Here is a 16,323-nt window from a genome sequence, read left to right as displayed (position 1 = left end):
GGCTAGCAAACGTGACGCCCATCTACAAGAAGGGCCGGAGGACTGACCCAGGAAACTATAGGCCTGTTAGTTTAACATCAGTGCCAGGGAAGCTCATGGAGCAGATTATCTCGAGAGTCATCATGCAGCACTTGCAGGGAAAGCAGGCGATCAGGCCCAGTCAGCATGGGTTTATGAAGGGCAGGTCCTGCTTGACGAACCTGATCTCCTTCTATGACAAGGTGACATGCTTAGTGGATGAGGGAAAGGCTGTGGACGTGGTCTACCTTGACTGCAGTAAGGCATTTGACACCGTTTCCCACAATATTCTCCTCAAGAAACTGGCTGCTCATGGCTTGGACTGGTGTACACTTCGTTGGGTTAAGAGCTGGCTGGATGGCCGGGCCCAGAGAGTTGTGGTGAATGGAGTCAAATCCAGTTGGAGGCCGGTCACTAGTGGAGTCCCCCAGGGCTCGGTGCTGGGGCCAGTCCTCTTTAACATCTTCATTGATGATCTGGACGAGGGGATCAAGTGCACCCTCAGCAAGTTTGCAGATGACACCAAGTTAGGTGCGTGTGTCTATCTGCTTGAGGGTAGGAAGGCTCTGCAGGAGGATCTGGATAGGCTGGACTAATGGGCCGAGGCCAACGGTATGAAGTTCAACAAGGCCAAGTGCCGGGTCCTGCACCGGGGGCACAACAATGCCAAACAGAGCTACAGGCTGAGAGATGTGTGGTTGGAAAGCTGCCTGGCAGAGAAGGACCTGGGAGTAGTGGTTGACAGCTGAATATGAGCCAGCAGTGTGCTCAGGCAGCCAAGAAGGCCAGCAGCATCCTGTCTTGCATAAGAAACAGCGTGGCCAGCAGGTCCAGGGCAGTGATTGTCCCCGTGTACTCGGCTCTGGTGAGGCCGCACCTCGAGTACTGCGTTCAGTTTTGGGCCCCTTGCTACAAGAAGGACATGGAGGTGCTTGAGCGAGTCCAGAGAAGGGCAACGAAGCTGGTGAAGGGTCTGGAGAACAAGTCTTACGAGGAGCGGCTGAGGGAGCTGGGACTGTTTAGCCTGAAGAAGAGGAGGCTCAGGGGTGACCTTATTGCACTCTACAGGTACCTGAAAGGAGGCTGTAGTGAGGTGGCAGTTGGTGTATTCTCCCACGTGCCTGGTGACAGGATGAGGGGGAATGGGCTTAAGTTGCGCCAGGGGAGGTTTAGGTAGGATATTAGGAAGAACTTCTTTACTGAACGGGTTGTTAGTCACTGGAATAGGCTGCCCAGGGAAGTGGTTGAGTCACCATCCCTGGAGGCCTTTAAAAGACGTTTAGATGTAGAGCTTAGGGATACGGTTTAGTGGAAGATTTGTTAGCATTAGGTCAGAGGTTGGACTCAGTGATCTTGGAGGTCTCTTCCAACCTAGACTGTTCTGTGATTCTGTGATTCTGTATTGGGACCCAGACTCCAGGCTTCCTTTCCTCTTACAACAGTTTTTCTAGAATCTTGATGCCTGCCTACTTCAAACTGACATATCTATGAAAGCAGGTGTATTTTCTGAAGTTCAAGAGAAGATTTGGACTCTTCTCCAGTGGGCACAGTGCTGGTGAAAAAAATGGAGTTAGATAAAAATATTTAAAAAATTACAGTGCTGACATGGACAATGGTTAAAAAACAACAGCAAAAACAGACAACACAAAATCAACAGACTGATATTTTATTAATTCTATATGTTATTATAGGCTAAGGTAGGAGTAAAATATACTCACTTTCATTAAAAATGTAGGAAGCATAACAGGGCCATGCACTCTGAGCTCTAAATCTGTCACGATTGGTACATAGCTGAAACAGCACAAATGTCTTTCACTTTGGACAACCAAGGAGTAAGTATAGCCTAGCATGAGATTGTTGTCCCCAGTATTGTCCTTGAGGAACTTACCACTGAGGGAGAAGATGTTCAGAGAGAAATATTCTGCATCCAAATAGTGGGAGGCACATTGTCTTTTGTATTGCACCTGACTGGCAGCTATACTTTAAGGACCTGACCTTCCAGCTTCTGAAAAGTGGAAATGTTCCAGCTGAATGGTGTAAATTCAGGTTTCCAAGTTGAGAGGAAAGCCTTTGACAAAGACTCATTCCTGAACAAGGTTTGGGTGTCATGGTTTCATCAGTGTCTCTGCAGAGGAATGAATCACTGATTAGGAAACGAGTGATTTACACCTCTGTAAATTTGAGGCAATTTAATAAGTCAATTAAAAAAAAAAAAAAAAGCACAACAAAACATCACCAGCAACAAAACAAATTAAAAAAAGAACACCTGTATAAACAGTACAAGCAAAAAAGAGTAAAAAAGTAAATTGCTTTAGGCATTTGTAATGCGTCCAACAATTGAAACAATTCTTATATTCTATGTAGTTCTGAGGGAGGGAAAGGAGAGCAAGGGGCTGTTGAGGGGATACTGTAAAAGTATTTTAAAGCTTGAGCTGATTTATGCTTACATTGTTTGAATCCCACCTAGGTGCTGGCTAGAGGCTTTCTATTAGACAGTTTCCTATGTTATTTCCTTTCATTCTTGAAGACAAAACAGAAGGAAAATGCAAAACAGCCTATTTTTTTATAGGGTCAGGGACAGCAGCCAGATTAAGGACTTGGTACTGAGGGATGGTTTTTCTTTGTTTAGTTCTGCAGTAGCTCTGTGTTGAATGTGCATATTCCCCAAATCAGTAAGCTGTTGTTTTGCATATCCCCTACCTCACTCACAGCAAAAATCCAAAGTCTACAGTGCCAAGTTATTCTTGTTCATTTTTCATTCATTAGATATAGATATGTAGATGTTGATGGCCTCTGTGAAACATCACCTCTTCATATGGTGAGAAAAAAATTCCAGTTAGAAAGTTGAGTGAAAACTTACTCCTGTGACATCTAGGTGATATGGTATTAAAAGAGGAGAGGGAAAAATAAGAAAAAGGTGACCTTAATGTACCAAATCTAATGTGAATACTTTTCTTTTTGGAAACTAAAAAATGTCTGAAATGCAGCAAATGCTGCATTGCACCTTTTCCATACATCAAGTTTAAGGTCATATTTTGAAACATGCCCATTTTCAGCTTTAGTACTAGGCACATAACATCATAGGTGAATCTCATACAGCTTCAACACCATGAAAACTAGAGAGATCTGCTCTTAGCTAGTTAAAAATACCACAAATGAAGAAAGATGTGTTCCTCTCACAGTGGATTCATATCAGCTCTATTTATTGCAGAATAGGTGAACTGTCATCAGGGGTTACTAGTCTTCCTTCATTGACCACAGACTTAACATTGACTGAGCTACTGCCTTAGACTAGACACCTGACAAACCAGAGAGAAGGTTAAGTAAGATAAATCACATCCAAACAAAGTGTCCTTTGAATGATACAGTTTTGTATTCACTCTGAACTTTAGCTGTTCTTCTTCTGTATAGCAGCCCGTCTTCACTATTACCTACTGGGAAAGAAGAAATATAGTTTCAGAACTTAAGAAGGTTCACAGTATTTTTATAGATTTATTCTCATAATGTCTAGAGTAAAAGAAAACTGTAATACATTTATTTTTTTATTTTTTTATATATTTTTTTCCATTCCTTTATGGCTCTAGAAATTAGAATAGCTGCAGGTACAAAAGTTACTCCATTTGCAGGAATCCTAAATAAGAGGACTTCACTTCTAGGTGCTGCTGCTACTCAACATTCCTGAACGTTGTTTCACTGGGATTCATGAAAGTTTTACTATCAAAGTGAGATCTGGATTATCAAAATTAAGTTTAATGTCGCCCTCCATTTTCAAAGCGATTTGAAAATATGCCATAGCAGTGAATATCAGAATGCAACAGTTTTGACAAAAGCACCTCAAATATGGTCTGAACATGTACTTTCTTGCGTTTCAGAATGTATTGATATACAAGAAAAAAAATATTAAGGATATACATTAATATGGAACCATAGCACACAGGGAATGGACTTTGATTCAAGGCAAGATCAGTTGCAAGAACATTTCTTTTAAAATTCAGAAAATTCTCTGGAGTCAACCACTTTTGCAATGATAAATTATCTTTACAACCACAAAGTACTTCCTAATGTTATATCAAAACTCTTAAGTATTTTTATTTTTTTCTAATGGTTGGACTGTAGAAAGAGAACCTAATCCAATCTTTAATTCTGCAGTGAGAGGAGTATGTATATTTTCTTCTTTTTAGACTCACACATTGGAATATTAGTCAGCAACCATAATTCTATTTGTCAAATTATTATAAAATATAGACCAGAGGAGATGGTGGCTACTTCTCAGGGAAAAAAAAATAAAAATAAAAATTAAAAAAAAAGACATTATGTATGAATATTTGTTTTATGAAGAGAATACCTAGTATTGTTACATATGAGGTTATGCATTTGTGCAACACAAAGGCAAAAGTGTTAATCCCAGGGCTGTGGTTTGCAAGAAAATTTAATGGTAAAAGGATGATGAGCAGTTTTCTATTCTGGCATGAGTGATTGACAGGAGCAGGCAATTGAACGAATGTTTCATACAATCTTACAGCAAGTTAAGGCAGGAGCTGTGGGAATAGAAAAAAAATTACTGGTGTGATATCAGACTGCACACATCTCTTCCTATAGCTTAGAAAGAAGCTGTCTCATGGGATATTAACAATCTTTATTTTTCTTTAACAATGAAAAAACAGAAGAGTTATCTAATATTTGTTCACATGGAAAAAAAAAAGATCATTTTAAACAACTGAAGATGCCTTTGGACATATTAAAGGAGCAGAAAAGAGCAAAATTAATTAACTTTGGTATGAACAGTTGGTTTTCTGCCAGGCACAGTGATGAGATCTGGGGCCTTCTGTTTTCCTTTCTTGTACCTGAGTATAATAGAAATTATTGTCCATTGAGATTGGACAATGGGATAGAACACTATTTGTGCAATTCTACATCTTTTTTAGTTTTTAAATTAAACAATCTTAACAGTGACTGCTTTGCTTTTGTCAAGTTTCAGGCTAAGGCAAGTATTAACACAGTAATATATAGTGGACTCATGATAGTTAAAGACAAGATGCTTTTTACATTAATTATAATTATCATATTATGAGCCCTGAATCAATATATAGCAAATGATGGTTACTAATAAAGACAAAGAATGGAGGACCCAGCCTAGAAGAGCTTGTGAGCACACTGTCTGGGTGTCCTGTTTGTCACAAGCTGTGGGTAGCTACCCTGAGTCTGACAGACTCATGTAGCAAATGACTCCCAGTCTGCATATAAATGATGAGCCCTGCCTTTATAATTATTTTAAATCCTTATCTTGTGGGTGATGAATTACTTGTCTGTGAGCAGTTCAGTCCCCAGGAAGAGTCAAGATTTCCAGCACAACACAGAAGCAAGCCTTCCCTGTCCAGTAGTTATCTACCACTTGATCATAATTTTTCCAAAAATCACTGGGAAAAAATAAATAAATAAATAAATAAATATATATATATCACACTGCAGAGAGGCGATTTTTGCTTTCCCAGAGGAATTAACAGTCGAAGTGACTGATGATGACGTTTGTCCATCAACAGAGGATGGTGGAGACAGCTTAATGTGTCTGGGTACTTGCCAGACATGGAGAGGTAAGGAAGAGAGAATGCTAATTTTTGAGAGGGTCAGCAGCTTCAGTTGTATAGCTGTACGTTAATGATGGCTAGGCCAATTGATTTGATTAGGGACTGATAGCCATCAAATCTATTAAAAAATTAACAAAATGAGACACAACCTGTTTGTGTTTTTTAAGGGAAACGAATACCCTGTTCATAAAACTGAACAGAAACATGGTACATCCAAGATATCTCCTAAAAATACTTGCAAAATTGAATGGTACTGTCCCAAAGATGAATAGAAAGTGCTCAAGGTTAACAAAACTTAATTTTGTAGCAGTGGCTTGGAGTCATTTCTTGGGTGATTTCTTGTGTTCCATAACATCTAAATTAATAATTTTGGTTAAGATCAGTATATAACAAATAAAAGAAGAAAAAAAAGGAACAGAAGTGGCTGATTTAAAATCAAATGCAAAACTTGCTTGTAGTGGTAGGCCTAAAACACTCAGCTCCATTCTAAAACTAGGCTTTTACATCTTAGCCAATGATTTAATTTTTATAGCACATTGGTATTAGAGAATGAATGTTAGATAATGTCTTTAACACTCCAAAAAATATGCATGTAATTAAACAGAAGTAGAGAATGGTACATTCGTAGAAGCAAAAGACTTGCAATGGTTGCACAGTGTATAACCTCTTGTAGCATTCTCAATATAAAGGATGAAAGATGTCAAGTGGGGCCATACTCAGATCTTGATAACTGCTCTATTGTTAAAATTTCTTTTCACAGAATTTATGATGTCAACTAAATTGCAGAAACCCTTTTCAGTGGAGTGTGCCAATCACTACTGTCCATGATACAGCTGTTTACAAACTAATGTATTTATAAAACACCCCTGTGACCAAAGTGAATAGGACTCTCAAAATTCATCTGACAATATTTCTGCCTTTTGTTACATTGATTTATAAATCACACTGATTCTAACCCTGAAACTATACGACATCAACAGCACTGCTATAAACTGAAAATGGCTAGACAATTTATTTCCTTAAATCATTAGGTTTCAGGCAAATTATAAGCATGCTGTTGATCTTATTTTCTGGAAACTGAAGCACCAAGATGTTTCATTTTTATTGTCATTTAGCATTTAATAACCTCACTGTCATCAGTAATAACCTTACAAGTACATTTTCTGCTTTGGGTTTGAAAATGTGAAAGTGTTTTGGTACATGAGGTTTCTCTTCTGTTTTTTAGGGAAGATTCCAAAATGAATAGCTAAAGGACCAGTCAGTTAAAAAAGTGGATTCAGGGTTGGATCCAAATATCCTTAAAGTCTATAGAATTCTAGTAATATCAATAGCCACACTATGCCCAGAGATGATAAGTTGGCAAGGCACTCATGGGAAAACACACTTGACAAGTAACTAAAAAGGATTTTTTTTTTTTTTATTATTTACACAGTTATATAGGATCCTAAAATATTTTATGAAAAACAGGTATTTTTATTAGCTTTTATCTTTATTTCTACTTTCTTCTTCTTATTATTATTAAATATATTTATTTATGAATTTGAAAAGGTTGGTGGTATTTGACTGACCACTTCAGCTTCATTTTTTCTAGTTTATTAATGATCTGTCAGAGAACATGTTGTCATTTTAACTGAAATGTCAATGGCAGGTATGCAAGGATTGTATATCTAGATTTTCACTCACATATGCACATATATTACAGCAGAACACTGTATTGACTTCCACATTCTAAAAAACCTCCAAGCAGCAGTGATTTACACAGGTTTTCGCAAACCAGACTTACGCCCACTCACATCAAGGTCAAAAAGAGAACAAAGATAATCAGTTTTGAGAAAGGGTGGCCGTATCACTTTGACAGGAAGATACGATACTTAGGCATATGGAACATTTTCATCAAGTTGTCTTCATGTTGCCTTTTTATTCACTGAAATGCTATAGTTAAGCTGTAATTTAACAGCATGGTACTCAAGGCTCCTTCTTTGCATTGTTCAACTTCTGAAAGAAAGAAAAGCATGGAAAGTGGGTTGCACAATACATGTGCATTTATATCATTGTCATTCAGCTGGAAAGTGTGTTGGAATATTAATGTCAGCAGCTTTATTTTTCCATTTCCTTAACAGGGCCAAAAATGAGAAGACCTTCATTTCGTAGTTACCCTCAGTTCATAAAGAAATTGTTTAAGTGTTTCTGTTTACCCTTTGCAATAATTACAATTTTTCTTTTTGGTGATTTCATTTCAAGGAATGTTTGCTTTTTCTGCTAGCAGGAACTTAGCATGGGGTAGATGGGAGAATAATTATATTTGTGAGCAAAATTAAGCACAAAAATGAAGAAAGTTAAAATTACAAAAGCAAATATCACAGATTTTGATCAGGCAAAATAAAATTGTGTTCTACAAATTTTACTCATTTCTGTCATAAAAAGAGACAAGACAATAAAGAAAATTTCCAAGACATATTTACAGCAATAACTAATACAATCCCTGAGACATTAGTACTGCAGAGCAGATTGTTGCTGAGTGAATTTTGTATTACAAACAAGGAACACACACAAAATCCATAAACCAAGACAATAAACTCAAATGGTCATGTTCATTCACTGCTTAAATGAAAGGCTAAGACTTGTGCTTTGAGAGGTACACTCTATAGAGTGAGGTTTTACCCATAGGTGAATGTGATTCCTTATCTGTTCTGCTATTTGGGAATTTTTGGAGAATTTCACTCAGGATAAATAGATGATATGAAAGCTGGATATCTATTGACATTTACAGGTCTAAAAATCAAATGTACTTCATATTTTTATTTGCTTTTGTGTTTCTTCTTTCTGGAAAACTATAAAGCAGGAGAAATATCACTATATCACTGTCTTCAGCAGATTTTTTTTTTTTTTTTTAATGCATATTCATAGTCATAGGTAGTTCCTTCCTGGGAACCCTTATATTTCCTCTTTTTTGTTAGTTATCAACTGTACCATACCCTTCTCCTCCCAATAGAGTTGATATTATCCTTTTTTTTTTTTTTTTTTTCCTTCCAAAATTACGAGTCCTTGGGAAGAAGTGCTAGGAGTGGTATGTAACTGTGAACAGTCAGTGGCTGACTTTATCATAAGTCCAAAGCTGCTTAAGTAACCAGTGCTCTCCCTAAGGCAGTAAGTCTTTTATTTGTTTCTCATTGTACTGAGTGGATTATTTAGAGGCATGCTGGAGTGGAAATAAAGCATTAGGTAAGATAGGAAAGGGAAGATACTCAGGTACTATTCTGAGTGCTTATGCCCTGGCAGATAAAGACATCCTCCTGAAACTGGGCTTGCTGCACTTCTGTTCTGTTGCATTAAAGCAGAGTGATATATATATATATATATATATATATATATATATATATATTTTTTTTTTTTTCTGCACGGAATTTTACATCTAAACTAGGCTACAAAAGTAGTAAATGACAGTGCAGAAAAAAAAGCTAGCATTTGGGATCAACAGGATAAAATTTTGCAGTGATTTAGAAATGTACACTTATGTATGTTCTATCTTACATTCTAAGTGGAGATCCTGAATTTGGGACAAATAGCAATTTGTTGCCATTCTGCAACAATTAGTAGGAGCAGGAGGGATATAGATCTGTGTATTAACTAGCTGTGGTGGGCCACCCTTATCTAACAGCAAATCTCACATTCACCTTCACTGTCAACCTCAGAAGGATGGGTGAAGAAAGCTGGAAATACACTCTTCCTGTTTATTTCAGCAGGATTTTCGCATCTCAGAGAAAGGTGCACATTTTTGACAAGTGGAGATTAGAACTGTGAGAGGAGTTTCATCTCATAAAACATTGATACCTATACAACTCTCTTGCTGAGCAATAAACCTACCATTTGTGAAGAATCACCAAACTCCATGGAGCACAGGACCCTCATACCTGAATACAAAGCTCCACAATTGCAGCCACGTTGTCTTCAGGCTGTAGTGTGGTTTGTGTATCAGCTCACATATCTTAGACAAGCTGTAAGTTCCTGTAGGCTGTGAAAAAAATCTTGTAATTTTTGCTCTCTCAGTTTCTTGATAGTCAAAATCATCTTGAACACAGATTAGTTATAGGAGAATGCAGTTTTGCTTTCATTGGTTTTATAGTAATATTTGAAGTAAACAACTCGTTGAACATATGTGATTTTGGTACACATGAAGCTCTCTTGAATGACTGCAACTAGCTTGCCTTTTGTCTGTCAGAGTATAATCCACAAAGTATGTAGAAAGTCTAGCTAATTATTGCAAAAAGCCCATTAAGAATGAATAAAATGAAGAATGATTCATTTTCTAGACTAAGAGTAACTAACACTATAATCATATTCAAAAGATTTGTAAAAACTTAGTAGGGATAAACAACGTACATATGTAAACCCTTAGCATCCATATTTGGATTAACAGAAAAAAATCCTACAGTCACCAAAATGTGGTTGATATTCTTTATTTTCCAAAACAGATAACAATCATGATTTTCCAATACTCCAGCCTAATTTGAATAAAGCCATGCAATTCAAGTAATTCTTTTTAAGGTCACGTGAATTTAAAGAGAAAAATGCTTGCCACTTCAAGAGCTGAACTGTTTTCCCTGTTCTTTGAGGAAGTTAGATTGAGATTAGGAAAAAAAATGACTGTGTAATCTTTTACTATTTATTCAATTATGTTCAATTTATACTTCCAAAGCATTCAGATATGTAACTGAAACATTACAGGAATGACATATGGAACATATTCTTGTTGTCTCTCAACTCAAATGAGAAAGAAGGATTAAGTCTAACTATAATGCACAGAAATTATTTAGGTATAAGAAGTTGAAAAGAATAACAGTTTACAGTATATTAAAATCTTGTCTTGATTATTGAAATTAGGTAAAGTCCTGAATTAAATTAATTTTTCACAAAGTTATTTTCACAAAGTTATAATCTCATTTTAAGACAGCTTTCACAGTAAAAACCTAAGGCAATAACATCCTTAATAATATATAAAAAATCACAAGTTAGGAAGAAAAAAAAAGCCACTAGAAATACAAAAAGGCCTACTGAAAGAAAAGTAAAGATTGATATTTTATCATGAAGTATGCTTTGCTGGCAGCTCTATATCCCTGTACTTGTCTCCAGAATAGATTTCACAGGTGACAGTGGAGGCATTCACCACGAACACTTTTACCTGCAATGTGTTCCAATGTGAGAAAACCTGCTCCTAGGGCAAGATCTGTTCCTACCTTTTTTCCAGAAGCTGCTTGTTGTAAATACAGATTTTGCAGCAAAGGACCTGTACAATATGAGACTGCATCTCAGTTCACATAAGGCCATGATCGGTAATCAGAGAGTACCAGCCTGACCCAGCAGTGTAAGAACACAGCTTTCTGAATTGCATTAGCCTGTCAAGGACTCACTTGTTTGAAACACATGTGAGTCAATTATTTGATTAAGATAAGAATCGGTCAGCAAGGAGAAAGGATGTGGAAAGGCATTGATGTTTACTGGAATAATGCTAAAACTAAAAGAGCAATATATAGTTACTGTTGTGAACAGAATCTACAAGCAACCAGTTTGTAAAAAGAGCATCATGCTGTTTCACCTGGTAACTATGAGACTAAAATCACCACCGTACCTTTCATAGATTAAATGCAAAAGTATAGCAAAGGAATACAAACCAATAACAGCTCTCAAAAATGCATGATTATTTACATTGTCAGACAATTGAGATGCTAATTTTCAGTTATGTGTCATCACATCTTTAATGTCATCCATCTCTTTCTTAAGGTAACTAATCTGTTATTTCTATAGAAATGAACAAATGTTGAAGATTGGCATTTCTACTTCTGGTTCTCATCCTTCTAATAGCTCAGAAACCCTTTCTAGGTGGAGGGGTTTCATCTAGTAAAATCAGCTACCCACATTATTGCACGTGCTTCTGCTTTTATTTATTGTTCTTTTCTCTCACTTACTGGAGATTGTATCAAATTGGCATGTTTGTTTATTGGAAATTTGGATTGGTTTAGTTTTACGAGTGACACCTCACGTCATAGTTTTTCATATGACATGATAAGAGCAAATAGTTGGCTGGTATATTCTCCATTCTACTGATCTGCTGCAAATCAAAATCAATCTGATTTACCCGCAGGAAAAAAAAAAAAAAAAAAAAAAAAAAAAGAGAGAGAGAGAAAAAATGTAGGGTTACTAAAATTTATTTTGGTATTTCATGGGACCTTTGTACATGCTGTTTTTCCTCATCTTTGCCATGTTGTTTCACTTTCTTTGCTCAGTTTGGGCTTTAGAAAGTGACCTACTTGTACTTCACCAGCAGACAGGGCAAATACACTATGCTTTTAACTGCTTCAGGTTAAACAAATATTCATCATTAACATGACTTGATGAGTCAACTTACTGATAGTATATTGAGCTGCTGAGAGCATGTGTGAGCTTCAGTCTACACTGGTCAATGAGACATAAAAATAGCACCAATTGTAGAGCACATTTTCATGACTTAGTGAGGCTTTTTCCTGTCAGCAATTTGACTGAACATTAAGAAGTGATTTAGGATTGCAGGTAGTCTTGCAATCTTGCTGATATAACAGCTACATTCAACCTCTCACTCCCTAGATTAAACGGAAAACGGACTCACTTTAATGCTGAGCAGGTAAAGAAAAACAGGAGCAAAAGAGGCAGGAAATCACACGCACACACTTGCTCACACACAAACAGGCCAACTCATTGCTAGCATTGCAGGCTTTCTGCAAGAAATAGGGCACTTTTACATTTCTACCTTTGTCTACACAGCCCATTACTGTTTCTTTTGCCTCTGCTCCATGGAAACTTTTCCAGGTGCATGTGTCCAAGTGGATCACATTCATGCAATGACAAGTACCACCCTAAGTACTGTGGACCTCAGCAGAAAAGATAAAGTGCAAATGTGAGTGATTACTGGACTCAGTCTCTCTACTGTCCTGGTTTTCTTGTCTTTTTCTTAGAAGTCTTTGAGTGAGTCTTTTCTTCTGAAGGGGGATTAGTGGGAAACTGCAGTCCAAATCCATTAGGTCCATTTATGAAGACACATTGAAAGTAGCGGACAGGAGCTATGAAGAGAACAAAAAAGAGATATTTAATATTTATGGCTTCCAAACTAGGACCATGAATCACTCTTGTGTTCTTCCAGAGAACAGTGTGATTTCATTTCAATTAGTTGAGTTATAACAGCACAAATCCATAGTGTCTCACAAGGCAGGTTTCACGTGTCAACAGGATTTTAGCTAAAAGGCTCAATCTGACATCTTTGTAGCACAAGATTAGAAGCTATTGACAATTTAACACTTAAAACCATTATTCCACTCCACAGATATAAGTTTACTTTTCCCAGAATATTTGCATTCTGGGATAGCTGAGTGTAAACACTTGAAAGCTACACATATATCTTCTGATTTTGTATTTCACAGCCTCTTTCAGATACACTGAGGTGTTCCAATAGTACTCACATATAATAGTGATAATGGCATGTTTTATTAGGGTTCAAATGAATAACCTTTTATTCTGAAAGGGGGGTCATAACTGGCACTGCCTATTTCCTAGTCTTTCACAATCAGGGAGATTTTCTCCCGTTTGTAACCTAATTTGTTACAGAAGCTGAGTTTGCCACTCTGAGATTAATGCTGACAAGATTTTAAAATGTAACTATTAGTCCAGTACGTGTTTGAGAAAATGATTGGAGGTCTGCTGGTGTCTGAAAAAATATAGTTGTAATTCAGTTGATTTTCTGATGTCTATTTCATTCTTCTGTTGTTAATTCCACATATAAATAAAAAATAAAAATAAAAAAAAAATTAACTGTTCATTGTGACAGGTCTAATCTGAGATGGACTCCAAGGCTCCTCCGTTTTATGAACTCAGGAGCAGGGTTTATTTATTGACTGTCAAGTTACAATAAATGGTGGAACATAGAGCAGTGTGTCAGAAATATTTATATATTCATATACAGGCAGTTATATTTGCCTCTGTGATTTTCTTGCCTGACTCATGCAAAGGTTAAACCGTTGTTATTTAAAAGGCACACTTGAAAATGGTGTTGGAAATCAGATTTTTCTGAAAATGACTTACTGCATTGCTACTAAATCTAAGAATGGAAACATTTTTTTTTCCCTCAGATTTTCAGGGGTCCTCTGTGAGGTGCATGTGGGGTTAAAAAGAGATGAAACGGATCCCATGATTAATGCTCTCAGCCATAATATAACTACCAAGGTTCAAATGTAAGTTCTGACAAGCCAAGGACCAGGCACTTGGTGTGGGTCAGCTATATCCTCTACCTTTGGTCACTTTATGGTATCACTGGGGTAATAGCAGGAAGTTTCTGGGATACATAATAGTTAAAACAAATGGGCTTATTCCATCCTTGAACTAAGATATTTTTCCTAAATAAAAATAATTAAAAACAGTATATTGCCACAAAAAAGTTATGATTAAAACCAATCTTTTCCTACTAAAATGGTCTGCCAGAGATTTCTCAATAAGCTTCATTAAGAAAAAAGAAAAAGCTAGACTAAAATTGACTCCCACGGGGTGCCAATTTCATAAAGACAAATACCTCATAGGAAGAAAGTTGCCAACTTAAAACTCACCTTTCTCTTTTTAAATGGAAATTATTTCTGCATATTCCTTTAATGGATGTAAAAATAAAAAAAAATGTAAGTCAATAAATATTTCTCTCTTTTTTGTGAAGAAGGCTAGTTGGGCATGACGCACTTGCTAGCCCCATTAAATGCCAATAAATACTTTATTTAAGGACAGTAGAAATAATTTAAAAAATACCTGTATTTTGCATGCAGTCAGAATGCAAAAAGTTAGCTCTCTTTCCTTCATATATTCACAAAGTCCTGATACATACTAGGTATGCATACAAGGGATACATACTAGGGATACATACAAGGAGCATTTTAAACATGGTTATATATGTCATAATTATAACATGCCTGGTGCCATAACATATTTTAAAGATGTTATCTGATCATCATTCAACTTTGCCAATAGGTCTGGCTGCTGTAACCATTTCACTTGGAAACCTGGCTTGAAGTCTACTGTTAAAAGACACTACATTCATAGAGGGTAAGGCAAATTTTCAGATTTTTGCAACTTGGTCTACAGCCACAGACTAAATAGGCCATAATACTAAATTTGAAAAATAAGAATAGAAACACACTTTATTTTTTGCATCCCCCCCCCCCCCTTTTTTTTTTTTTAAAAAAAAAAAACTTATTTGGAATGTGTAATGCTAAAGATCACCTTTGATTGTGTTATTCCTGAGATAACTGTAGTGTTTGTAAAATGAGTGATTTTGTTTGGTTAAAAAATATTCATGTTGAGTGCAACATTTTGAAGTGACATACACGGAATCACAGAATCACAGAATCATCTGGGTTGGAAGAGACCTCCAAGATCACTGAGTCCAGCCTATGACCACAAACAAGTCCTCCGCTAAACCACTAAACCATATCCCTAAGCTCTACATCTAAATATCTTTCAAAGACCTCCAGGAATGGTGACTCAACCATTTCCCCGGGCAGCCCATTCCAATACCTAACAACACTTTCGGTAAAAAAGTTCTTCCTAATATCTAACCTAAACTTCCCCTGGTGCAACTTTAGCCCATTCTCCCTCGTCCTGTCACCAGGCATGTGGGAGAATAGACCAACCCCCACCTCGCTACAGCCTCCTTTCAGGTACCTGTAGAGTGCAGTAAGGTCGCCCCTGACCCTCCTTTTCTCCAGGCTTAACAATCCCTCAGCCACTCCTCGTAAGACTTGTATTCAAACGTTTATAAAAATGTTTATATAAACTGTTACTTCTCACATCTTCAGGAAATATTAGGAAAATGTATGCTAAAGGAGAAACTCAAGAGAGATAGGGACAGTAGTAACGTCTTTTATTGTTTGCCTGATACTTCCTTTCATAAAACTATAATTTCATTTACTTAATTTATTATCATATTTAAATACCTCTGATGAAATTTTCAGTGTTGAAATTAGTTTCAGATTTTTTTTTTTTTTTTTGGTAGAAAACCCAAAAGAACAATTTAGATATCTGAAGGAAAAAAAAATAGGAAAAAGAACAGTTGTTTTCTTTGTAACAAAAAATATTTTATTTAAAAAGTATCAGTATCACATGATATTACAGGGGAAAAGTTGATGGCAGAAGACATCTAAGTTTTGTGTCAAGGTTGACAAGACTGAAATGGAAAGCTGTGACTTGTCAAGCAAAAACTTGGTCTTACTGTCATGGTCAGAGACTAACACTAGTCTAGCAAAATGCCTGGGACAAATCATTCCTGGGGCAACTGGAAGCCAAAATAGAGAATGTATAATGTGACCAAAGAACATGAGGAGAAAAAGTAGACTTAGCTGGATCAAGAGATTGTGGGCAAAGGGATGAAAAGCGATAGGGGAAACTTGTGACAAGAAGGGAGGGACAAGATGGATAGTGTAGTAGATGAAAAAAAAAAAAAAAAACACAACAAAACTACAACAACAAAAACAGTAAGAGTTTGTGGACAAACTGAGACTGGGGAAGCCTGAAGAGTGGAAATAAAACTGCATAAGCACTGCAAATTGAACCAGAATTAAAACAAGTGGACTAGAAAAGGCAGATTGGTCTAAGATTTTTTTTTTTTTAGGATAAGGAGGAAGAAAAAAATCACACTTTTTCCAGGAAAAAGGAGAGT

At 36.6% G+C, this 16,323-nt stretch overlaps 1 protein-coding gene and 1 long non-coding RNA gene across 11 annotated transcripts in view; both read right to left on the bottom strand.

Annotated features, from left to right (window-relative positions):
* Nucleotides 1–8,354: 8,354 nt before the first annotated feature.
* LOC118163846 lies at nucleotides 8,355–11,761 on the bottom strand. The gene is made up of 2 exons (XR_004749220.1): nucleotides 9,515–11,761; nucleotides 8,355–8,434 (listed from the first exon to the last, which is right to left on the bottom strand). It is a non-coding gene; the product is annotated as an uncharacterized LOC118163846 (long non-coding RNA).
* Nucleotides 11,762–11,816: 55 nt separating this feature from the next.
* Nucleotides 11,817–16,323, bottom strand: part of TRDN (triadin) — a 245,228-nt gene continuing 240,721 nt past the window's right edge. For 9 of the 10 annotated variants that reach the window (XM_035320873.1, XM_035320870.1, XM_035320868.1 and 6 more), the window contains one exon: nucleotides 11,817–12,694. In XM_035320873.1, coding sequence (XP_035176764.1) covers nucleotides 12,558–12,694 — 137 coding nt within the window. In that variant the 3' untranslated portion in view covers nucleotides 11,817–12,557. Of the gene's footprint in view, nucleotides 12,695–14,227; nucleotides 14,265–16,323 lie in introns of all 10 variants that reach the window. The other variant, XM_035320877.1, reaches the window with a different exon arrangement.

Source organism: Oxyura jamaicensis, chromosome 3, assembly GCF_011077185.1.
Source record: "Oxyura jamaicensis isolate SHBP4307 breed ruddy duck chromosome 3, BPBGC_Ojam_1.0, whole genome shotgun sequence".
Lineage (NCBI taxonomy): Eukaryota > Metazoa > Chordata > Aves > Anseriformes > Anatidae > Oxyura > Oxyura jamaicensis.
The sequence above is the reverse complement of the archived record's forward strand: the minus strand, read 5'-3'. Positions and strand labels throughout refer to the sequence as shown.